This window comes from Montipora foliosa, unplaced genomic scaffold (genome assembly GCF_036669935.1).
Source record: "Montipora foliosa isolate CH-2021 unplaced genomic scaffold, ASM3666993v2 scaffold_387, whole genome shotgun sequence".
Classification (NCBI taxonomy): Eukaryota; Metazoa; Cnidaria; class Anthozoa; order Scleractinia; family Acroporidae; genus Montipora; species Montipora foliosa.
In genome coordinates, this window is record NW_027179687.1 from 149,554 (window position 1) to 176,273 (window position 26,720).

Genomic DNA, 26,720 nt, shown 5'->3' on the forward strand with positions numbered 1-26,720 from the left:
CCAGTCCAACAACAGCTGGACTTGATAACTCGATCCACGCTGATCTTTAGAAGTGAGAGTATACAAGACCACACATTGCATCATCAGCAGTATCTGACTGCGAAACATCCTCAACATAACGCGTGCTGTGAGTATCACATTTCAGGTTGCACATCTTGGCAATATGGCCCTTTTTTGCATCTGTAACACTGAGCGGCCTTGCACCAACACTCTGACGGAGCATGCTTTTTGCCACGACGAAAACAACTAACAGATTTCCCTTGTGGACGCCTTGGGGTGGCAACTTTGCCGACCTTGTTTACTGACTCGTCTCCGGTCGCGATGACGTCACGAACATCTTCTTTGCTAGCTAACTTCGTGGATGGTGCTGTCTCAAATGCATTTTTGGATTTGTATGTTTTTGAGTCCACAAACAAGTTGGTGAAGAGTAATGCTCGATCAAAACTCCTTTTAGCTCGAGCTCGATCTTTCGGTCGTTGGGGGGCCAGAAAATTGCGAAGAACTCCATACACATTGGCTCCAATTCCAACCACAGCAAGTAACGTCGCAACTTTATTGTCCTTTTCGACATAACTTGCGGCCGCGAAAATAGTCTACACGTTCGATAGACGTTGCAATATCTTCTTTGCAATCCACATCCTCGTCACCAGTAGTAAATGATCGATGATTGGTTTAAGTCATATCTAATTGGTCGCAGACAATATACGACTGTTAATGGCTATATATCGTATGCCAGTCAAACACTTTGCGGAGTTCCTCAAGGTTCCGTACTGGGACCCTTGCTTTATTTTTTCTTGTATATCTATGGTCTGAGTTATATAAATCTTTCAATAAGATTCATTTCTACTTGTTTGCCGATGATACTAGTGTAACTTATGCAAAAGGAGATCTTATAACACTTGAAACTGAATTTTAACGAAGAGCTTTCCAAACTGTGTACGTGGTTAACTGTCAGTAAACTAACCTTGAATGTCGAAAAATCTAACTGTATCATCTTTCGTCCACGCCAAGAGACTCTTTCCTTTCATCCCAATGTTAGAATAATGACAATAATAGATAGCAACTCAAATACTAGCCGACCATTAGAAATAAAAAAATATATATGTTAAATATCCGGTTGGTATACTCATTGAGACGAACCTCTCATGGAAATATCCTATATTAAACTACACTTGTCAAAAAGTTAGTAAATCAATCGGGATTATTGCCAAGCTCAGAAATTTTGTTCCCCGTCTTGCAGTGGTGGGGTAGGATGACAATTTGCAGTCATGTATTCTGTCCTAGGCACACTAACTACCAGGCCGAGGTCTTTTGCTGTTGATGCTGTTCTGGTAAGCTGGGTCTGTTTGTTACTTTATTTTATTTTTTGTTATTTATTTGTTTAAGCAGGTTGAAGTTTTGGCAGCTATTCAGCTGATGTGGACCTGCTATACCCACCCACCCATATACACACAGAGGACAGCCACAACACCGGGAACTTCATCTCCTACTCTTCTCGAATAGTGTGTGGGTTCTATAACGTCCCACAGGGAACTAATGAACATGGAAGTTATTTGTGAGACGGGACCTCCGGCTTATCGTCCTTATCCGAGAAGACTTGAAAGTCTAACCATTTGCGGATGTAATTACAAAGGCAGCACTTGGTCCGGCCGGAGTTGAACTCACGACCTCCCGCGTGACATCCCGGTGCTCAACCAACTGAGCCACCGTTATCAAATGCAAATGTTATATAACGGATAGAGAGTGGGAAAATACATTAGAATAAATGGGACGGGATTGAAATGTCTTGACCCTCCGTTGGAACTCAAACTTAAGTTCTCTGAACCCCTCCTCCCCACCCCCCGACTATGATAAATAATGTTAACTGAATAGAGTGTAATGTGAAGTGCTGAATTTCTATCCCATATGAACCATGTGAACGCTAGCCCTACTGATGGAAATGGGTCCACACAAGGACAGAGAAAACTCTGACCAGGGTGAGAATTAACCCACGACCTTCCGGTTAGATCTCCGCCGCTCTACCGACTGAGCTACAAGGTCAGACGAGAGCAGGCTGTGGGAATTGAAGATCTTAAAGTCACGGCAATGAACATGTACAAGTACAAGGAAAGGTTACATTTAAATAAACGTTGGCCGTGTAGCACTGTTTAAAATATAGTGCTACACGGCCAACGTTTGTTTAAACGTAACCTTTCCTTGTATGATAAATAATGGCTCCAAATTTGTTATACGGTGATAGAAAAAAATGTTTCAGGACTTTTAATAAGGCAAACCTAACATGTAGGTGATATCTATATTATCTTTGTCGGAAAAACAGGACCAAAAAAGCTTTTGGGTCAATAGGATGATAATAGTTTCTATTTACCACTAGAAACGACGATACATGCATTACATTAAAAACTTTAAATTTTCATACATGGTGTGTATTCGTGTTATAACATAATATTATTAAGCATCCCTTTATGATTACAATGGCTTAATTTCTTGTGACCCTCCCTCATCTAATCTATTTTTTCATGGCCCTCCCTTTTGAAGGGATCAAAAAACTGTGACCCTCCCCTTTTTCCACCATTATCTCCCCTTGCTAATTCCTGGCGATTGCCTTAGATCGGAGTACGACTGCGAGTACGAGTTTTTCGTTCTGACTCACGACTTGCACAATCCCATCATGTAATGCGTTTTCAGGGGGGTTCTTTACATAAAAACAATGCAAGTTATTTACTCTTGGGACTGTTATCATGCTTCAGTGAACAGGATATCCATTGTTTCTATGTAAAGAACCCCCACCAAAACGGATTGCATTATGGGATCGTGCAAGTAGTGAATAGATAATTTTTTATGATTCAAGGACCAGCTGTTTGGAAGGTATTAGTAGCGAGGGTGAAGTGAGTAGCTCAGATGAAAGTTCTGTGGACTTAAGTTCAGAGAAAAGCTCCGAAATCTGATCGTGTAGCAAGAGCAAGCATTCTGAAAGCGGAAATACTAGAGGAAGAGCACAACGAAGAAAGCTCCGGCATGCGAAAGGTAACAATAAAGTACAAGAACTGGGAGTGAAAAAGTTTGCATGGCCACCGCAAAATATGCAACATCAAGGTCTTACTGTAACAGTGCAACTAAGTGGCAGTGGTTAAGGCGCTTGCCTGGAGATCCGGAAATTTGGGGTGGAGACTCGTTCTGACCACTCGTTGAATTTGGTCCTGGTAGTCCCTGGTTCAGCTTCCCAACTGCACTGATTTGCCTCCGGCCAGTTAAAATTCTTAACAGTCACGGTTGTTGTTCTCTTCCGTTTTTTCGTTAATTGTGTTTCATTGGCCCTGCAAAGCCCTTATGGGGGCGGGTAATTATGTAGGTAGGTAGGTACGTAGGTAAATAAGTGGGTATGTATGTAACTATTTTCACGAACCAGCTACCCTGCCAGGTCTAAGGTCGTAGAAAGGGACTAAAATTTGCAACGGTTTGTCATCTTTTTCTGCCCTGTCCACAAAGTACAGTATTATAAAATAGAAAATATCCTGCAAAGGTTGGTCAAGACAACGTGAAGATAGGCGTTGTTGCAATATTTCGGCTGGCCAACACCAGCCTTCTTCAGGTTTATTGAATGAATAAATGCTAGTAACAATATAAAGATCTTGTTACTAGCATTTATCCACAAATAAATTTTAATTTCACACAAATAAAAATATTCTGTCCTTAGACATGGACAAACCGTTTGTTCAAATTTTTCGAAGCTTTCGTGAATAGGAGATGTCTGTTTATATTCCACATATATAAAGAATTAGAAGAAAGGTGAGCGAAATCAGCGGTATTTGTTTATTTTTCGTGAAGCATTTTGAATCACGAGCTGACGTGAGCAGCTCTTAGAGCTGCGTGTTGTGTGGCTTACTCGCACGCGCTAAGCTGAAATACCTTTCGAGCCTCCGTCATATGAGAGGCAGAGCAAATCTAATCACTACATGTTCAGTTAAAAATAAAAGCGACGTGGGTGTGCTTTCTCTTTAACAAAGGCTAACTGATAGATGTACAAAAAGGTCGCTAAATCCCTCTAGGGTGGGTTAGGGGAATTTCTGAAGCAGTGTTGTTTCAGTTCAGCGGATGAAAGCAATCAAAGATGCTATCGTGACTAGCACACTGTATCCTGGGACAACGTTGGTAGCCACGGAAACCGTGTCTTTACACATGGATTCTGACTGGTAAGGTTTCTTGATCACTGGTTTAGGACTGACACCATAAACCTACAATAGAACATACAAAAAGTAGTCTTTTAAAAATTGTTTCTGATTGAAGGTAACCCCTTCATTAGCGAAAATGTTTTGAAACTATGTGAATTATTTTCGATGGATGAATAGATGGAGTTCAGCTTGACAAATACCATGCAAACCTTTGCATGTTGCCTTCTCGATAAACAAAAAGCCAAAACCATGTAATATGATTAGTTTAGATTAACATTCTCCGTCATTTGTGATAACAGGTAGTCGTCCTCGATTGAAAATCAGGCGATTAAATGAATCAATCTGAATCCAACCATGAAATGCAACCAGTTTACTAAAAACACGCATTTTATTCCCTATAAACATGCAGCAATACTGAGCGGCACTGGTACTTCTTTTGACACTCAAAAAAGCAACAGCCCTATGTACAATAATTTACCTGTTTTGCTTTATCCACACAAACCGATAAGACAGTTTTGGTCTCGCGGTAGGCTTCTTTTAGTCCCTCGTCCACGGCTCCACTCCAGAAAGTCGGCTTCCCCAGTAATTCATAGTTTTGTCTGTAACAAGAAAAGATTTCTATTTGTCTTGGCTTAAATAATAAAGAGAATGTCTTCCCATGAAGATCATAATCTTCGCACCCGTTTAACTCATGATAACAAGGGCAAAAAGAAGCGTTCTGCACGTGCGGCATGCATTTAAGTTCATTTCATTCCAGTCCTTTGCAAAACAACAAATGTGAAATGACCACAGACAACGTGAAAATAAAACAGTTATTTTCTATTCCGTTAAGTTACTGCGATGGTGTTCCTACACCCAGTCTTAGGTTATTTAGCTAAAATTTTACAACAAATCTTTATTTCTCTGCGACGTTTACGCTGACGTTGTTAATGAAGTCACTTGACGTCCCAAAACTATAGCTACGCACTGCAACACATGTACAGGACCGACCAGGGAACAAATCATCCGGATCCTATCTGCAATATTTTTCCATCCACGGCGTGCTTTTTTTCGTGTATATCATTTCTACAGCACGGTTGCTTGTGGATACCGTGCTGAAATGCGCTTTATCACGATGAACAGCGAAGGAAATATTTGAAATAAAAAACTCCATCTGATAGGAAGCATCCAGTTGGTTGTATACATAGCGCGGGATTGGAACCAGTGGCAGCCAAATGCAAACCTTGTTCCACACTGTCTCATTTCGGGGAGAAATTTATAAATGATAATGATAATGGGTTAACATATATTTTAAAGGTAAAATTTTATGTTATCTAGAATTCAAATGCCCTGCGAAACTGGCAGGATTTGAACACCGATGAGTTTTTGGGTCGGTGGGTCTGCGAGAAGAATTGTCACGAGTATTAGGTGCGCGCGCACAAGAATCCCTTACGTCAAAGGTCGTACGTGCACAAACCTGCCAACAGATAAGCATACAAAATTTCGAAATAATTACTTGAGGTATTGTTCGTCCCATTTTTGCCAAGCCGGCCGCTCACTTGAAAGGCATAAAGAAGTGTTTACTTTAGGATAATACAACAACAGCGAGATGCACATCTCGTCCCTTGTACCAAGACCTCCCTAAAGCAAAGGAATGAATGAATGGATAAATAAATAAATAAATAAATAAACGGATGACTGAAAAAAAAAATATGAGGAGGGAGTGAGTGAAGGAATGAATAGAGAAATATTTGACTTCAATATCATTTAGAATCACCGAGTTTTTAAGTTTTCGGAATCAACACCTACTCAGTCACTAGTGAACGGTACTTAAAGCTTAACGTTAACGCGCATGCAAAAAAGGGCGAACGATAAACACCTTATTACGAAGTTTTTTTCCACCCGAACCGTCATGATTTGAGAAGACCAATCAGAACTGTGTTTCCCCTATCAGATTTATCATTTACCACGGTCCTGGACCAGAGATATAAAACTAAGTATGAGACACAAAAACTACGAACAAACACGCAAAGCTGGGTAAACTTGAAGAGCGCAAGTTTAGATATCATGCTCCTTTGGACGCAGAGAGAAATTAACCCCATCTTGAATCTAGTGTGTACAAATTAAACAACTCACCGAAAACGCCGCTTTTTCGTTTTGAGCCTTTGGTGAGTTTTATAGCTACGAAGTAGCTATAAATATTTAAAGAGGGATCTCCTTTACTGTCTTTACCTTAACTCGCGATACCGGTATGACGCTCTAACCAAGTGAGCTATGAAGCCATTCATTTGACGTTGGGAGCGGGTCATTTCGAAAACATCGTTCAAAATTACAGGTTTACATTTTCCAAACTTTTTCGTCATTAGTCCAGTTCGTGGAACTACCCCAACTATTCAGGGACTGAAGTGGGAGGAACGATGTTGAAACCAGGCGGAAAAAAATAAAATTCGTCGCTATGTGCTCACGTTGTCCTCAGAGCTTGAAATTTTGTCATTTTACGTTGTATTTTGGCAGAAAAGTGAAAAGAAATGTACAAATTTTCACACTGCACGTGCAGAGCGATTGTTTTGCTCATTAAATGCTATTGTTCTCGTTCTCGTTGACGTCGCCGTCATAGAATCTTAAGCCCGCCGCACACGGTGAGGAAAGAGCGGAGCAAACTGCCTCGCGAGGCGGTTTGCTCAGTCGTTTCCTCACGTGTGCGGGGAAATTGTGGTGAGAAATTCGCCTGGCGAGGCCGTGAGGATAAAATCAAACATGGTTGGTATTTTTGGCCCCGCGAGACAAATTCCTCACTTTGTGCGGGCCACCGTGAGAATCGAGCTGAACTTGGTTTAATCAAGCATCCAATAAAAATACATGAGACTACAGCGGTTCAAGATGATGTCGGAGGAAGAAATTCCGACGTCACTGAACTCACGTGAGAATTCCATGTATTTTTATTGGATGCTTGATTGACCAAGCTCAACTCGATTCTCACGATGGCCGCACACAACGAGGAATTTGCCTCGCGAGGCGAAAAGTATCAAACATGTTTGAATTTTTGCTCATGGCCTCGCTAGGCGAATTTCTCACCAAATGTTCCCCGCACACGTGAGAAAACGGCTGAGCAAACCGCCTCGTGAGGCAGTTTTGTCAGCTCTTTCCTCACCGTAAGGTCCCTATTACCTTAGTGGAAGGCAAAATCTGACTCTACGCCTGTAGAGAAGAATTTGTTACTCTCGACCCTCGCCCTAGGTGAAGCGAATAAATATGGCCAATTGTTATTGGGCTGATACGTAGTGTGACTACCTTTGATTATCTCTAGACCGCATAAAATTGACTCGCCATAATACTTACCCGTGTGAAACCAGTTCTATCCGTCGAGTCATAGACGCACACATTTATCAAGGCGTCCCCCTGTAAAAAAATTATAAAGTTTCTTTAGCATATTATTTGGCTTTCGATCAGAAATACTCTTACGAGGAAAGTTAGCAACAGGGTTCAATTTTAACTCGCGGACTTCAAGCCAAATTCGGTATTCCTTTAGGATTCCATCTTGAAAGTCTTCTTTAGTTGACCATTTAGTTTGAGAGAGGAATGGTCGGGGAAAATTATGTTCAGTGAGGCAGGAGAAGGAGGATAACGTTTCAAAAGTAATTTTCTTACTGGAGCAACGTGAACTTCTTTCCTCATTGTTTGATATTCCTGCGAATAGATAAAAGAGATTTAGTACCGTTTTCAGTGGCGAATGTTATCATCTATAAAAGCTGTCCACTGCTGAGCTCTCACACTGGCATTCTAGCGACATATTAGGGAGAGGACATTTCCCGTGTCAGGACAGTGGTGTCTCCCAGATTGTTATACGAATCATCTCTAATGGAGAAAAGAATCTTAGCAATGTAAATGTGGTTGTTTGAAGACAAGTTAAAAGGGAAAACAGCTCATTTCCGGCTTCCGTCCCGTCCGCGTCTCAAAAACGCTCGTGCTTAAGCTGCCTAATAAGCGAACGCTGTAAGTCATTTTTCCATGATATAGGGGTATCTTTGTTTAAATTTTTTGCCACATTAGCACTCACTAACACAAAGCTATCGTTTTCTATAATCAGTAAACCGAGAATAAAGTACTGACTACTGAAAGTGCATTGCATAATGAGATAGCTCTGAAATTTTGAGCCCGATATACCTGATATCTCTGAGCAATGGCGCTTTGGCGTTAGGAGGCAGTGTGGCTCAGTGGTTAGGGCGCTTGCCTTGAGATCCGGAGATCCCGGGTTCAAGACCCGCTCTGACCACTCGCTGAATTTGTTCCTAGTAGTCCCTGGTTCAAATTCCCAGCTGCACTTGTAAATAGCCAACTGGTTTGCCTCCGGCCAATTGGGATTCTTAACAGTTGTTGTTGTTCTGTTCCTTCGTTTCGTTGTTGTTCATTGGCCCTGAAAAGCCCCTATGGGGAGCAGTCAATTACGTATGTATTGTATTGTATTTGAAAAGTCGAATGTTTGTTTATCGAGAAGGCAACACGCGAAGGTTTGCTTGGTATTTGTCAAGCTGAACTCCATCTATTCAAGCGCAAGGAAGTTCACACGTCCAACCAAGAAAAAATGAGGGGACAGAGAGGGAGGCTCAAGGCGTTGGCCGGGATATGTTATGTCCACGAAAGTTATTTTTAGACGAGTGGAAGTCTTTGTTCTAGGGGAAGTCTGTCTTCCGAGACGTCCGCATGCAGTCTTGCTTCGCTCTCAGGTTCTTAGTGAAAAGAGAAAATGATGGCGCACGTGGAAGGCTGATGAATATATATTTTCTTTCAAACATCGGACCGAGGTTGGCCCGCATGCGGACGTCTCGGAAGACTTCCGCTCGTCTAAAAATAACTTTCGTGGACATGACATATCCCAAGGGCTGGACCGGGAGCCTCCTTCTCTGTCCCCTCATTTTCTCTTGGTCCAACGCAAATGCAAACACATTGAAACACGCGCGCGCAATTGAGTATCCCAAGATTGCGGACGAAGTTGATGTGTAGCTTGACGTTCTTTCTCCTTCTTGGTCTTTGGCTAATAAGGCGAAGGCCTCAACAATAGCATGACAACAAGATCCAAACGTGTATAGACCTTATTCACAAATGGCACTTGTTTTATTATTCTTTTTCTAATGTGACAATTAGCCTACCAAGCCTCATTTTAGCGCAAGAGTTCTTTTCAATTCACTGTATGGTATCGAAACTTGGTAGGCTAATTTGCACTTGAACAAAAGAATTATAAATTGAACCGCGATAGAATAAGGTCCATGGTTTCGAGACTCTTTCGAAAAAGAAAACTTCGGGGAGATTACCATGATCTAGTAAGAGAATTGCAGCTAGGTGATCGAGAGTATTACTTCTGTTAAGTAATTAAATGTGTTCGTTTATTGATCGCCGCAGGATATTTCTTAACGCTCTCAGATATTTTTTCATCCGACGTGATGGAAGAAGCCATCTTTATTTCAACCCTAGAGACATGGAACGGGTATTTTTCACCTTGCGTTTGCGTTACACCAAATCACACGTAAGAAATGCAAACACAAAAGGCGAGCAAATGGAAAATTTTCCATTTCTTGCGTCGGTGCTTGCGCTTGTATTTGCATTATGGTAATTCACACAAGTATTTGCTTGCTCTTGCGTCGCTCGTGTGAACTAGCCTTATAACTGTGCTCAGCTTTAAACCTCGTGCTACATTAAAGTCAGCATCATACTCGGATTTCATTGACATAAATTGACAAGGCTTAAATGTCCTCATTTATTTCTATTAAAATCTTCATTGTAACACAAATTTACAAGACTAGGGTGAGTGTGGAATTAAGGCATAAAGTCTCGTCTTAACACGTTTTCTCTCCCACGTTTTGAGCCGGCAGCGTGAATTTGCTTTGCGTCATGACTATGTCTCTTCATTGTCTGCATCGACTGTGGTTTGCGGCAGAACGTTTTGTGGTACTCGATTGAAGAGCATCCTCTAAATCAAACCAAAAGCCTTTGAGAGACATTTCCAGACTCCTTCTAATGTATTAAGACTGTCTAAAGAGATGAAAAATTTGATCTCTTTGGATATCTTAGCTGAAAATTGAAGTGTCCGAAACTTTTAGACAATGATGTCTTCATTTCAGAAATTGCTAGCTGAACGTTACCCTCTAAAAACTTCGCACCGAATCATTTGGTCATCTGAAACTGCTAGGTGACCTTTTCAAGTGCCCAAAATTGCACAAATATCTCTCCCGAAAACGTAGGGACTACTTTTTCCTAGTTGCGAATCTTTTAGGTAATGTTTTAGTAAAGAAATCTGTAGCTGTTTGGCAACGTAGAACCGAAATTCATACAACAGTTAGACTTTCCCGAACACTTCAGTATTTCACCGCAGATTATCGTTGGGTGCCCCGGAGATCATGTATCAATGACGACATTGCAACATTCGAAGCAATCGGAAGATAGCCAGACTATTCCATTCAGAAAATATGCCATTCGTATGAAACAATATATTTTCTGAATGAAACTATAATACGAAAACCAAGTTAGATTGACTTACTTGGCCCCTTTGAGACGTGAATTACCTGGAAGTTAAAATCATAATGATCGTCTCTAGATATCTCTGGAAGCTCTACTTCATTTCTGATGTGGCGGAGAAAGATCTTGCGGCCTAAAAACACACAACATTATTCTTCAGTTCGTATCATGAAATTCGTTATTTTTCTCCGAGAGGGCATGGTATCGAATCCTGCAATCTGATTGGTTCTTCGCGCGGTCCGGATTTTCCTATCGATCTCTGCCCACTGGCACGGAAACGCTCGGAGAGTTTTTTGTCCTCGACCTTAAATTTCCATACAGGAGTTAAATTTACATACAGGAGTTACTTTTTATTAGACAAGAGGTTTAGAAATATAATTTAAATAAAAATATTCCAGTTTGAAACGTTCAGTTTTTAAGTCGCTTTAATGCTACATTCGATATCAAACGCGATGCGAGTCAACAATTTAAAAAGTGATTTCAGAGAGGAAGGGAGAGAGAGGAAAAGAAAAAGTTATTCACCAGCTAAGGGTCGGTGCGCATAGCCAAAAAACTGTGACCGAGGTCTTGAAAAGATGCCTTCAGCCTGCAGCATCGAGCAGCATTTTCAAGACCTCGGTCATAGTTTTTCGCTATACGGACCGCCCGGCTGGCAAGTAACATATATTTACTCGTTTTAGTTCAAAATAATACAGTTGAGCCGTTCGCTTGTCCCCCGATTGTCTTACAATAAATACATCTTATTCGATGGTTTAACATATAATACGCGCGGATATTTTGCGAGTTGGGTAGTATTTTTCCGAGCCCCGCAGGGGCGAGGGAACATACGAGCAATGAGCAAAATGTCACAAATTTGAATATTTAGTGGCAAAAACAATAGCTTTGCACGCACTGCGCGTGCGTTTTTCACTTTTGTCCGTTTCTTTGCCGTCGTCTTTAAAACAACAACGTAAAAGAGAGGTTGACTAGCAGTAGAGTTATTTTTATAGAGTTATGTCGTAGAGGTAGAGTTAAGTTTACAAAATCCTGAATTCAAGATTTTAGAAGGCCTAAATCCTGAATTTAGAAATACAAAAGTATCCTAAACATGCATAAAAGCTAACATTAGGCCTAATTAAGCCTAAACAAAAGTTTAGCTTTTATGAACGTTGGCTTCCAAAATCTTGAATTCAGGATTTTGGAAACTTAACTCTAACTCTACGACATAACTCTACGAAAATAACTCTAAGAATAGCTGTCCCTCGTAAAATAGTAGCCAAATTTGAGGTTTTACGACGAAAGTCAGCACTTGAGGATAAATTTTCATTTTCTCCCCTAAATTGAGCGCCGTTCCGACCAGTGTCGCTTTTGGGGAACTACCACACCCTTGTCATATCTCGTTGCCGTCGCCGTTGCTTAAGCTTTTTATTACAGAGGTTAAGCATGACGTTTACGGCCAACGGCAAACGGCAGTCTCCTGCTTGTCATAAAAGCGTGAAAATTATTTCATTTTAACTTGTCTCGTTCCTTTGAGAAGTTACTTGATATCTGGTGCTAACAGGACAGAAATGAGTTAATATCGAGCAGGGTTCTTATATTTTTGGCAAAACCCTACTTTCACTCAGGAAATTTGCCGTTTGACATAAACGTTATGCTTAACCTCTCTATTGTCGACTTAACTGTGCAGTAGCCCAGAAAACAAAACCAATCAAGAAAACTAAAAGGGAATAATTTGGCCTAGAACGCTCTCTAGGGAACTAGAGGCGGCCGAAAACGCTTTACTCCAGCCTCATAAGATCCTAGAAAAAGGGTGCAGGGTGCAATTTACACTTGATCTTAGCCAAAAGGCCGAGAAGCGATCTCTCGAGAGTGGAAATTGTTTTTTTCGTTTCGCGGAAACGCATGGGCCCAGCAGTTTGACTTGCTTCTAACTGAACGGCGTCATAGCTCATGCAGTTGGTTGTTGTTGCGCCTGCATTGCAGAGGTCGTGGCTTTGTATGCCTTTGAAGCCACCTGAATTTTTTAGCTGCGAGGATCACTTCTCCATTTCGTACTGTAACACATGATCGAAAAATATAACCATTCTTCATGTTTCCAAAAGTTTGCATCAACAATTGGACTCTAAGTACCCTAGGAGCGTCTGCAATCTGCTCATTTTAAACATCCTTTAGCAAGTTTCATAAGTTAACTTGCTACTGTGGCAGTTTCTATAGAAAAACCTTAAATAACAATGACCACAACCAGGTTTTCTGAGACCGCGAGACTGAGCACCCCCAGCAAACCATTGCTTTAACGAAAACCGCTGGTCAGCAAATTGGTTCTGGTCATTGCTGTCTAAGGTCTCCCGCCTCTATAGGATGTTTTCACTCGCGTGATCAGTAACCTTGATTTTCTACCGAAACAAAAGAAAACGTTTGCATGATAATAGAGCTCAATTCCCAGAGGATTAGTTGGGGACACCAAGATGGCCGCCGTTCTATAATTTAGGTACACCCAGATGGCCGCTGTGACGTCACGTGAAAACACTATTGTTTTCAAGCTTACGTCATTGGCTATTTTGTTTAGTCTTTTGTTTCAAGTTTTGTCGGGAAGTCACTCAAATTGTTTCTCACGGTGGAAGAGGATGTGGGAACGCATAACCTCCGACTCCCTGAAAATGGACTTCTGCTATCCACCTGCTTTTGTCCCGTCGCGTACCTTTTCCTCGTTGCCACGGCAATTTCCTTATCATTGGCATTTCGGAGCTATTTCAAATACAGCCACAGCAAGCGGCGTAAGTTGTGGAACGCTCTCCCTACTACTAGTTCAAGTAAAATTATTATTTACCCGTGAGATGTGTGTGTGACATAGCAGCGAATACATTGATTCCTCCCTCTGGTAGCTTGGATCCTTTGAAGCCCTTAAGCAGAAAACGGACAAAATAAGAGGTTTACAGATGATCTCCGCACACAAAGATAAGACATAAATAACTTTGTTGCATGTACAAATGTTGATTGACGAAGACGGGAATAAATAAGAGATCTAAAGATATTCATCTACCATTGACATTGACGACGCAAAATAAAACCATCTCATAATAACAATATTGTAGCTCAGCTGAGCACGAGGCACTGCACTTCTTAAAGCCCGTTGGGACATGCGCTATTGAGCTTTTTTTGGTCATGTCACAATGAAACTATTTTTGTCTTTTGTAAATATTATTATAGTGTAAATGTTGGCGGTAAAATCTGTTCTCAGGTTTAATCCGTTTTAAATTTTCCCCAGGTTAAATTGGTGGTCCTCATTTTATCTAGGTCGAATACGCACTCAGATGAATGGAAGAAACTTTTTTTGGAGCCTAAATTAGGCCTAGAGAAAAATTAGGATCAGGTTAGGATTATTCTTGGTTATTAGACACGGATATTTATTGACTATTAATATAAAAAAGTAAATAATGAAAAGAACTGTGTTGGGTTGAGCATGTTCGTTTTTGTAGTTTAGTGGAGGGTCCGAGTTAGACTTTCTCAAAGTCGTTCGCTTGGTTTTCTGGTTTTCTGGTCGCGCTCCGCGCTCGTACGATCGCGCTTCGCGCTCTCTGTCGCGCTACGCGCTCAAAAGCTCGACTTGTGAGCAAGTCTAGGTCCGAGTTCGAGTATCAGTAAGTGCATAGTGCAATTCTTTTTTGTCTTTCTGTGTTGTAATGTTGAGACTGAATGGATAAGTTTATGAATACATAAACCGATAAGATGATACGAAACATTAATAAGAAGATATGTTGAGATGCGTAAGGCAGACCTGGAGGGAAGGAAAAGGTGTTTTCAATCTGTTTTCGGGGGTCGATAGCTGCTTACAACGAAGAGTGCATATTCAACCTCGGTAAAATAAGGATCACAAATTGTCCAGTTTCGAATTCATCAAAACCGCTGGATCGAAGAACTAAAAGCGTCTCTGTACAGGGTTAGCCTTGACCCAAAATAATTAGATCAATATATATCAAAGAAAAAGTGAAATTTTCAAAGAAAACATCACACACATGTGCAGATGAGAAAACTTTCCCTGATACCCTTCAGGTAGAGGTTAACCCTGTACCAATGCGTCTTTTGCATTTTTGGTCAGCGGTTATAATGAAATTCGAAATTGGACTATTTGACCTACCGGTAAGTAAAAGCGTATTCAACTTGACCGACAACATAGATGCTTGCGCGACATAGTGTGACAATGAGAAATTTCGTATCTCCGCACGGCCATGTAATATACTCTATTTATTATATAGATATTGATGAAATACCAGGATTTCTCCTATTACTAAAAAATCATATCTTCACCGCGCGCAGTGAACGTATCATTTTTATCTTTCACATGTGAGGATATAGTTGTCGTCATGGTAACGAACACGATTAGCCAATAAAACGCGAGCTTCCTCTTCACTGTACGATACTTTTGTGCTTTAATATAATTCTTCTCTACTACATTAACATTTTTATTGCAAATTTTCATTATCATGATTTGTTTTTCATAACTTTCATATCTTGTTTCATGTTACACAACATGCGTGTTTTAGTGGTTGGTGAACAATTTTTCATCACTTCGAAAATGAATAAAACAAGTTGTTTTAAATCTAGACATTTCATCAATATCTATATAATAAACAGAACATTACATGGCCGCTTGGGGATACGAATTTTATCTTCTCGTGCTGAAACTATCTCTCACTCGTTCGCTTCGCTCACTCGTGAGACATACTTTCAGCACTCGAAGATAAAATTCGTATCCCCGCGCGGCCATGTAATATCCTCTATGTACGACGCTTTGCTCGACGACTCATTGACAGATTTGACAAGTTTTCGTTTCGACCAATCAACAGCAACCTAATATAAGCGCGCGAAACCTGAACGGTCGCTCACTGAATAGTCACGTAAGATAATTTTTCTCGCGAGGGAGCAAGTTATAAGTTGAGCTTTACGTTTCTTCTATTTTCCGACTGATTATGAGTTGAATAATAAATTTCTTATTGGACGATTTAGTGTGTAGTATCGTGGGATATTTTTACCTGTCTCTTGTATTTTGACCCGCCCTACGGGCTCGCCAAAATACAACAAGACTCGTACAAATATCCCACTGTACACCCTTTTAATAAGTCTACTGCCGTTTTCCGCTAATGACGGCAAACTCATGCTTTTAAAATTTATTCACAAATGTACAAAGGCTTCAAACAAGAAAAGAAATCGGAAAAGTTTCAGGCCTTTTTACATTTCTAAATAAAATTTGAAAGCAAGAGTTCGACGTCATTAGCGGAAAACGGCATATATTAGACTTATTAAAAGGGTGTATAATACACTAAATCGTCCAATAAGATAATTATAACAAATCGTCCAAATATATCGTGTTGTTTTTGGAACCATTGGATTGAAAAGTCACTTTTTTATTTGCTTTGAAAGACTAAAAAAGTCGTTATACTTTGATCATAACCGTGCAATGAAGGGGAATGGGTTTAATATCGCGCTGACGTCATAGATTACTTTGAATTTGGTTGGTTCTTTGAAAAACAGCGATGCAAATTAATTTGTTACGTCAACTCGGTATAGAACCCAATCCCCTTTATTGCTCGGCTATGGATTAAAGTATGACCACTTGTTCCGTATTTCAAAGCAAATAAAAAAAATGAATTTTCAATGCAAAGGTTCTAAAAACAACGCAATGTATTTGGACAATTTCGGGGAAAAAATAAATAAGTAAATAAATAAATAAACTAAACTTGAACACTGTATTGAGATGATAGACACTTTAATCTAACGATGAGCTGACGCTCGAAACGGAATAACGCATGCGCATCAGCTCGGAAATCTTTCTGACTGTGTTGGTCAATCAGTTACTTTATCAGCTCATTTGATAAAACCAAATTTTCTTATAACCAAGAATTATAAAAAGAAGTCAAAGTTCCGACCACTCTATTTATCTCCTTTTAAGTTGCTCAATCAACTCATGAAGACAAAACGACTTATTCTTTTACAATCAAGGTACAAGGTAAGGCAACACACCTGTCTGGTGCAGTTAGAACTACAGTAGCCATTGATTTCCCAGTTTGTTTCTTTTGGCGGAATCGTAAGTGCATGATCTGAGCTTGCTCCAACCAACAATAGCCCCGCATCGTATTTTCTCAGCTGTTTGGTGTAGTAAAACCGGAACCCAGAACTGTCAATTATTCCTTTAAAAATCAAAAAGGAAACGACATGATGAAGGCGCTTGATATTTCAAATTCTGTGCATCGTGTTCTATGCGACATTCGCGCGTGAGCAAATTTCGAGTTTTTCATCCATGCGTTATTATCAGGAGCCAATGACTAGGAGCGAACAACTTCCATACTAAGCTCATGTCACGGCATTTTTACAGACCGATCTATTTTTAGACTACCTTTTCCCTCGGAGAAAAAAGCCGTTCCGGCCCGGTGACGCAATGACGCCAATCCACCCTTCTCGCTGAGACATTGAACTTCACTGATTGAACCGTTCTTCGGTCATGTTCACGTTCATGGATAAAATCCCTCACATTCGGTTTTGCCGCGCGCTATTGTCCTTGGCAATGACTGGGAGTATCCGTGCGCCCCTGTCAATTTAGGGAGCTTAAGATTTTACGACGGCGACGGCAACAACAATGGCGAAAAACAATGATATCATTGGTTAAAAGAGCATAAATAATCGTGCTGCACGTGCAGCACGGATTTTAGGACGGATTCTTGCGGTACTCTGCGTTAGGACGCGACGACGTGAAATTCCCAAATTTGAGGTTTTGACGACAACGTGAGCATGCAACAGAAAATAATCTATTCTCTATTTTCACTTTGTAACTGTTCGTACCAATTTATTTCTAGGATACTTCGCCCAAATTGTAAGAAGTGAACGAGATAAAATAACTTCGAAAGAATTATGATAACGCAAAGGGATATTTTAAGGTGACGTTTTCGTTGAAGTCGCCGTCATAGATCTTAAGGTCCCTAATATCTTATCTACATTACTATATCTTGTAAATTTTAGTCAGATCTTTGCATATCTCGGTCAAGAGAGGATGACCTAAGAGAACGGATCCCCATGCCCCATCATCGTTTTTTAAAATTTATGTTTTATAGTTTTTAACTTTTTAAACCTTACAATGTTATTAAGTAACGTTTTGTCGCAAGTTTTTATCGTCAAATCTTTAATTTCGCAAAGCTATTTTAACTTCTCGTTCCCAACACCGCGCGTATTTAAAATTTCATTACGTCATTACAACTTGCCAATCAGGTGCCTCTCTAAAATAGCTGAGTAGCTAAAATTAGATTTTAAATAAAAACTATCATTGGAAGAGACCCATGTATGGGGGATCCGTTCTCTTACGTCATCCTCTCTTGTACCGGTCATAAACTACGTCACAAAGTAGGTGCGGGCGATAAAGGAGGCTAATTACAAATAAGATAGAGATCTTCGGGAATGTCGAACTATGCCGAATTTCCATAGCGCTTAAAAGAGCGTTTAAACATTAATAAATATTTAAAATTTGGTGCGGCCCATCGCACTTTGGTCTATCTGCATAAATGATATCTCATTTCAGACTAATCTGGTGATATAAAAACGCGTCTTGTTTGTGTAATATTAATAAGAAATATTCTTACTGAAGTCAATTTTAGAAACATGCTCAACAAAACTAAAGAAATAAGCATCGACCGAAATTCTTAACGTTTCATTACTCCTGGTAGAAAGATACAGATTCGAGTGAAATACGACATCCTTCTCGTTCTTTCGTATCCAAGGTCCCAAAGCCCGGATGAGAGAAATTAACGATTATTAATTTACGATTCGTTATTCGTACCTTCCTTCTTTTCAGGATTATCGTAATGTATCTCCAGGATTACGACTTTCGGGCTGTCAGCTGTTCCAATTGGTAAACCAGCATGCTCAGGGTAATAGAAGGCCTAGAGAAAAGGGAATCACGAAATACCACATAATGTTATTCTTGAAGACTGAGATTCTAGGCAGCCAGAGGCAACCATTGGAAAACAAGTATCTTAAAATCATATTTCATGTTCGCGCAAAAATTAAAGAAAGGAACGTATGATATAAAGATTTCTTAGCAAAACCAAAGTTCTCCATCATTTTTTTGGCTCAATATCTCACATCACTTTTGCATTTGTCAACTTATCAGAAACACGACTCAAAATGTCTTGCACCCGTTTTCCTCGAGTCTTGCGCCCTCCTCAGTCAGTTAGAGGTGTTTGAAAAGTAACAACACTACATGTACAACAGGTTCTTAATATTTCCTTTCTTTGAGTGCTCAGACTCAACAACGGCGATTGTAACAGAAATGTGAAATCTATCAAAAAGTAGACTGTTCATTTGATATATTTGACGTCTCGCTTACGACCATTTACGTCAGGCTGAATTTGCGCATTTCCCGAATCAAAGAAACTGATTTCATTTCAACCCATTTCTTTCCTGTTAGCTACAAACTGTCTACATTCACATTCAGATATCGAGCAAAAAGAGAAACAAGTATAATTAAAGGAATTTTCATGGTTTTATGACTAGTAGCAGACTGTCCTTTGCCATTTTTAAATCTCCTGTACGCAGATATGGAGCAGGTTTTAGGCAGCGGCATAAACTCTCGTCTCCTACCAATTTGGCCCAGGTTTGATTCCCATACGCACTTGTGGGTTGGGCCGGGTTTGTTGGTTCTTAACTCTTATTACTGACCTTTCCGCCAATAGCCCATCCAGCAATTGATGACCTTCCAGCGCATTCCCTCAACGGAGGGGGCATATTAGATCTGTAACATTTGCCTGAGAAGTTCAAATGGTGAACAGGGAAATCATCTCGGCATTCGTATAAGAGAATATGGTGAACGACACCCTCGTTCCCCGATTGGATAACTGGCTCAATCTGAAAGAAGATTAAGGGAGTTGAACATTTAGAAAATTCGAAATTTGAGATTTGCGCCAATGGTAATGCGTTGGATGACAAAAATTATGCATGACTAAAGTAGTATGGCCAAAGGATGTGAGATCGCTGAGGAAGGCAAAAAAAAAACAGTGTGAGACGAGGGGTAATTTCATTACCTAAGTTTTAAATAAAAAAGTTAGAAAGATGCGTGAAACCGATTAGTTTAACTCAAAGACATGTTTACAGACGAATAGAGCCTATGAAATACTCAAGTATTTCTATTTTGAGTTATCCTCTAGAATGGCTTCATTTACCATGCGTTGTCAACTTAGCCAATCAATGTACAATGCCCTCAATTACGTCACATACAGGGCAAACGGGAAAGGTCAGGCAAAATTTGCGGTTTAAGGGACTGTGCAATAATTATCAGGAAGGGGGGGTCCTAAAATGAGCTTCACCAAAGGAAAAATTAGATAGGTCTCCCACTCCAGCAGCGTCAAGATTAGCTGTGACCCCCCCCCCCTCACGTTCTCTCAAAATTATGTTTTGCCCCCCCCCCCCCCCCCTCTCTAACCCGTACCTTTAGATATTGAAAAACTTGAGAACAGATACCAATATCTTTTATCCGACAACCCTGCTTGTGCGGGAAGGTTTCTCCGAGAGGATTACAAGCCAGCTCCCCATGATGACAGCAACATCAGACGTTGCAAACAAGAGGCAAATGATATCCAGGACAAGCTTAATGCTGTCGTAACCAAGTTAGAAAAACACTGAAGACTGGCCTCAGCTGTTTACACAATTTTAATGCTGAACAACGTCATTCAATAAAGTCTCAAGTCGGTTTAAACGTTCTGCATCTTGTAGAAGACCTGGATAGGGTGATGGCTAAATATAAAGCGACATTTCCTATTGGTGCCAAATCTAAAGCATCCAAATCAAGAAAAAAGAAGGAACAGAAGAAAAAAAGGGAGAAGAAGAGGATTGCTGCCTCAGAAAGCCGTAGGACCCGAACCTGTATAATTTTTCGGTCTTTGGGAGGTGAACCCATTGATGACAACTATGAAACAGAAGTATGTGGCATTCCTCAGCTAGAAACTGTAGACCTAGAAACCCTCTCGCTGTTTAAATCAAGAACAGACCTGGCATGTCTGCGGGACCTCTTAAATGCCAAATGTTTTATTGGCAAAGCTCACAACGTGGTTTGTGACTTCTGTGCATGAGCGATTGTTTCAATCTATCATATGTTGACATTCTAAATAAGTTAAAGCATGTGTTTATGTTGATGCAATATTTAGACATTATGGATAGTCAAAGGCGTGGCATCTGTCTATTTGGAAAATGTTTATTCATTCATTATCGAATTTGTGAAATTTAATTAAGACCCCCCCCTCAACTTGCTTGAGAAATCTAATGTAGAGCCCCCCCCTCCTTTCCATTATTTTAACTTAAGGCCCCCCCCCCTCTGGTTTTAGGCCCCCCCCCCCCCCTCCTGATAATTATTGCACAGTCCCTAACAACAATCAGGGAAACAATCTTATTTATTGCCTGTTAGCTACAGACATCCAGGAACCTCCCTCAAAGAAGAGAGAGAACTTGGAGTAAGAGAATTTTTCATACTTTTTTCATAGGCTTTTTTTACCTCCCTGGCGTTTGCCGTTTGCCAGGTCTCATCACGTATCTCTCCGTCAACTATTGAATTACTGCTAGGACCTACAAAACTGGGCACCGTAGTTGTTCGCTCACGGTTATATCCTCCTGTTTAATTTATACAAATGAGTAAGTAGTAAAAGAAGAAATTGCACATTCATTTGGTTATTTCAGAATAAAATAATATTACCTTTATGATATGATGTTTTTCATTCAGTCTGGGGATTTCATGCACCACGCACATGTAACTAGTTTCATCTGCCGGGATTGTGGTCTGGAAAATAGTTTAAAATATTGCAACGACGCCGTCAATGGAACTGTCAGTAGGTTTATTGAGTTAAAAAGGCTCAAAATACTTGATTAAAATCATCGTCATCAATATGATCATAATAATAATTATAATGGTCAACCCAAACATAAACTGCAGCAAAAATACCGATAACGTGATCTTAGTTTTACCACATTTTCGGGCCACATGTTTTGAGATTTGCTCCTAACCTTCGTTACCAGAGAGCAAAGCTGCAAACTCGAAACCTCTGATCAAGCCAGTGATATCTCTGCGATCGAAGTTATTTTAATTCAAAAATCGGACTGATGTGGCTTTTTTTCCAGTGTCACATGAAGGTCGATAAGCCAAAAATCTCCGCATGCTTAGGAAAAAGCCAGCTTTTACGAAGAACCCTCCTTTTCTCAAGCCGGATTCATAAGGCTACCGACCGTTGAAAGCTCCGTTCAGCAGCCTGGCCTGGTGCCAGCGGAGACAGGAGAAATATGCAGATTGACAAAGTTTAACCCTTTAAGGCCCCCCCCCCTCCCCCCACCATCGACATGTAAAATCGTCCGGCGTTAGACAGAGTAAAATCTATGAGTGACCACTGGGTTAAGACGGCACTTAAAATTATGTTAGCCGTGGAAACTCAAAACTGAAATCGTTACATGAATGAGCATCATAATTACTATCGTCATATATCTTTATTATCACTATCCACGTCATTATCATAATAATTTATCACAAATATTGAAAATAATTCGTCGTCATTAGAGCGGTTTTCAATTGAGTGTCGAAAATAATTAGAGAATTACTTTGGTTTTGCATTCACTCAGTGCATTCACTCAGTGAATGGTGCAATGTTCTCGCGCCACTTTTTCAACCAATCAGAAGTGAAACCAAAACCAATCGTGGCTCGCGCGTGCACATTTTCCCGCGCTTTGTGCCAGCTACGTGTAATTACTTCGAGTTTTAATTGATTTACTGGATTGCCTCCGTGATTTTTGATTGGCTAAAGTAACTACTTTGGTTTTGGTTTTGCGACACTCATTTGAAAACCGCTCTATCATAATATTTAGGATAATACATCATGATAATTATGACAATATACCATACCTTGTTGTGTATTAGTTCGAATTGTTTTGTATCAGGGGGTAAGGTTGGTCTCTTTGAAGCGGCGTTTAGGAAAAACACACTTCTCGCTCCTCGGTTTTGTGGACTGTGTTGTGGAATGGAGTTTTCTGATAAAGGGTCGTCGTGATGATAGGCGTAAATTACTTTTGTTGTTCCTGGCTGCAAGATTAATTGGATTATCATCATCATAAACAACAAAATGGTTCCAAGATAAGGATCCGATTCTCGGATAAAGGCTATAAACCGTAGGCCCTTCTTACAACCCTTGCTGCTAACAACGTGTCGAAACGTGGTACGTCCAGTTAATTAAGGAACCCGCACATTGTTCACGAATGGTGGGGAATAATTCTCGGCCCGGTTGAAGTCTATCTCTGTCTCTGTCGAAAAAGACGCGAAAAGTTTCGGGACGTTCAGGAAACGGGCCTCAGGTCCCGCTTGCTTGAGTGGCTATTTCGAATTCCAAGAGTAATTAGTGATCGATAAATTGATTGTAATGTGCTTGCACTGGAGCCCAATCAGATGCGTTTGCTTCCGCGAGAAAATCCATCTAAGTACAGCTCTGTCTGTAGCGCTCTCATTTATGGGCTCCTTATTAAAGAAAGATGCATGTTTTCAAATTAAAAACAAATTACTCTGACTGCAGAAACAGGATAGTTAAAAAGCGAATGAAAGGCTCCAAGCATGGTTCGGGGAAGCATATCGGTGTTTCGTCTCACCTCAAAATGGCAATTACTAGATAAATTATATAAACAAAACTTGAAGGGCAGCAACAGTTGCAGTTGCAGTGGCCTTTCTTTCTGGCTTAGTCCGGGAAGAATCTGTTTCTATGCTAACAGCTAACGAGGCCTCTACTAACACACCTCAATTTTATTGTCATCTGGATCGCAGGTGTCAAACTTTCTTTTCAGTTTCATGATGGTTTTGCCATTGTCCTCCGTCAGTGAAATGAGTTCATAATCTTGCTGATCATCTTTCTCTGGCAACATGTGACCTTCAGCATGTCGATCCTGTCAAAAAACATAAAATCGATTACTTAAGTTGACTATTTATGACGATACCGTAATGTGGAAAGGTTTAAGAAATTTCAACCCCAGTGCTGGCATTTTTTGTCAGTTATCACTAGCCTACGAGCAGGCTAGTCACCACTAGCAGACTGATCGAGTAGACGGCGGATTCAAACTCGCCGTCGTTGGTGAAGGTAAACTTTTGTACAACAAAATATTTTTCAACGAAGGTGGAGCCAGAAGGGGCATTCAAACAGGGCATGTACTAAAACCGGAAACACCGAAACGAAACCAGCGAAACGATCGAAACAGCCGCAAGGGCAGACCCTTTACAGTGCGTAATATGGTTCATTTGAGTTGTAAAACAAAAAGTGATTAAAAAAAGAAGCATCTTCCGTTTTCAATCTGCTTAGGAAATCTGCAAAGATTGTGAATAAAGATCATCTGAAATAGGAGACTCGAAGCGACAATCCGCCACGTCATTGTGAACTTTATATAGTTGTTTCGTGCGTTGCGGTGGTCCCGTTCGGTGAAATATTGCCCGGGGCAGTTCCCAAGATTAATGAAAAATGCCCTCTGTTTCAGCCAATCAGCATTTAGTAACTTTCTTCTCAAAAAGTCAGTCATTTTCTTCAGTTAATCAATGACGCAGGTTGTAATTAGGGCCTAATTTGTTACGTTGTTGTTGTTTGTTGGTGTTGCGACCAACGAAAATGAGCCAAAATTGCTGTACTTGAAATAAAGGCAAGATTTAACATGGAATGAACGTAACCTTGACAACGGAAAAACGAAATACGTTTTGCCATGTAAATGTTTGCAACCAAGATGATTAGCAGTGTTGCAGATGACTGTTTAGTCAGTTAGTGATAAGTATAAAGCAACTATGGGCCTCAATATTGAATGCAGCAAGTTGCAATTGTAGTCTAATTGTGCCTACCGCAAACTTCATTCACGCAGGTTATTGCGTCATAGCAGTTTTCTGACTGTTTTGTTGATTTCGCGTTATGTAGCGCATCTTGTTTGGGATGATTGGAAAATTACGACTCCCTTCTTTTAGTGCACTGAATCAAGAATGTTACTGATAAACTCATGCTTTGCTCAGCCATCTAAACTTTGGTCCCTCACCAAAGAGAGTAGATTAAACCAATTAATTTTAAAATTTCCGACAACAATATTCATACGCTATTGTATATGGCCCGAGTGTTTATACTGGATAAAACGTCAAATTGGAAACACCATATTGATGACATAGACGGCAAAATAAGTGAAACTGCGGCTATAATCACTAACAACAACAGGAAAGCGCCTGGAAAGGACAAAATACTTCTTCATCAAGTTAAGAAAAATTGGCGGTCTTTACCCACCCAACCGCACAATGCTGACTGAAGCAAGTATATATAATCTGCACGGCAACTCGGTTTGGACATTGGTCTGAGACAGTGACATCTTTTCTTTTCATATCATTTAGAAAGAATGTGCACAAGGTTGTCACAAAGAACCGGTGCTCTGAAGAGAATTAAGATTATGTACATTACAAGGCTGTGAAGATCGAAACAGTACTTGAAATAAAGGCAAGATTTAACATGGAATGAACGATAGAAGTCTCTGTTTGTGCTAGTGTAATTCAAGTTGGTTACTGTCGAACTCCACGGATTGTCTCCCGGAATAATTCTTGTTCTCAGAAAAAGGCCAAAAAGAGTAACACGTCGTGGCTCTATTTTATCGCTTTCTGTATGTTGAGAACAAAACAGCCCAGTGGACACAGTTTTCCTTCCCCGACTATGGGATAGATTCAGTTGAACGGTTGAAGTGAAAGATGAGATAAAGGCCTTTATTTTGTTATGAATTTCATCTTAAAGCAAGATGACAGGAGCCGAGTGAAACTGAAATCATTTGTTATCCGAGTTTCCCTAGCTTCGTTAGAATGGATGGGGGAAGCACTGTCAAAATATCAATATTCGACTCAGTGATAGTGAGCCAGAGAGGGCGAAAACAATAGAAACAAGTTGCAATGAATGTGAAAGATATTAGCTTATCTTCCACTTTCTTTTGTCTTCGTCCTCTAAACCTCTCTTTCAGGCTGGAATTTAATATATCGAAAGTGGCCTATTTAGGGAGCCTGTATTTTATAGTGGAACTTACAACAGCACAAGGTCAGGCATAAGCTACAGCGATGAGAAGTGGCCATTAATTTGATCACATATGGAGAAATTTACATTCATGCGGGATACTTCAAGAAAGAAATGAGCAGTGCAGTTTAAAATCGGATGACGTGATGAAAGATCGGCATTGAGAAGTCGTTCAATACCTGAAAATAAGGCTTTCCGTCTTTCACCCAGCCAATCACAATATCTGCTCCTTCCATCTTTCCTTGTCCACTAGAGATACCGAATCCAACCCATCCGAGTGTGTTGGCCTCGACAGTGAAGAGAATTTCTTTTCTTGTTTCGGTAACATTCCAATACAATTTCACATTCTGATCTTCATCCAATGAAGATAAAAAAGTGTGGGTTGATAAGAGATCGCCTGCTGCTGCGGACATCCGCGGGAAAGAAAACTCAAGAAGTAAGACGGAAAACGCAAAGGAGAAAATCATGCTTCCGATGCTGCTTTTTCTATTGCACAGTCAGGTAAAAATAAGCGCTGTCGACCAAGACTCAATCGTTTTGTTAGGGAAATAGCGATACGCATAAGAGCCTTTAAGCGCGTTTAATCTTTATTACAAAGTATAATTTTCACAAGGAAATTATCATGGTTCTTTGATGTTAAATGGTTAACAATATATGTGTGACATTTACTTTAGGAGTGCCGGAAAAAGATCTCGGAATATCATTAATTTTAAATGTCGTCTTCCAATATCATAAAAATAATAAATTGCACTATCATGCTTTTGTGTTCTGGATTTTGGACAAAATTACACTCTTACGTAAGCATCGCTCACCATTGCTCACACACTGAAATACTAACAAAAGGCCACGCAAACCTAATCAGGGATTTAAGGAGAGATTAAAGAGAAAGAAAAGAGCTTGTTTCACAGACGCTATTGTTTTCCTGCTAAGGTCAAAACAAATGTTTGATTCTTCATTTCAAGAAAGTATGTTCAATTTCTTGGGTTTTTAAAATTACTCGACCATGGTCCTA

The 26,720-nt window shown here is 40.2% G+C and overlaps 1 protein-coding gene across 1 annotated transcript; it reads right to left on the bottom strand.

The window, feature by feature from the left end:
* Positions 1-2,274: 2,274 nt before the first annotated feature.
* Positions 2,275-26,245, bottom strand: LOC137987744 (DBH-like monooxygenase protein 1). The gene is made up of 14 exons (XM_068833814.1): positions 25,888-26,245; positions 23,436-23,582; positions 22,558-22,734; positions 21,364-21,447; positions 19,341-19,526; positions 18,460-18,562; positions 16,656-16,822; positions 13,465-13,537; positions 10,706-10,791; positions 7,797-7,835; positions 7,488-7,547; positions 5,665-5,789; positions 4,648-4,768; positions 2,275-4,232 (listed from the first exon to the last, which is right to left on the bottom strand). The coding sequence occupies exons 1-14, from the start codon at positions 26,173-26,175 to the stop codon at positions 4,086-4,088; spliced, it is 1,803 nt and encodes a 600-aa protein (XP_068689915.1). The 5' UTR covers positions 26,176-26,245; the 3' UTR covers positions 2,275-4,085.
* Between the last annotated feature and the right edge of the window lie 475 nt (positions 26,246-26,720).

Coding starts and splice junctions, on each gene's coding strand:
- LOC137987744 (XM_068833814.1), bottom strand. CDS start 26,175: ATGATTTTCTCCTTTGCGTTTTCCGTCTTACTTCTTGAGTTTTCTTTC. Junction 10,792..13,464: donor GTCACACACACATCTCACGG/GTAAATAATAAT, acceptor GTGTGTTTTTAG/GCCGCAAGATCTTTCTCCGC. Junction 7,548..7,796: donor AAGAAGTTCACGTTGCTCCA/GTAAGAAAATTA, acceptor ATTTTTTTACAG/GGGGACGCCTTGATAAATGT.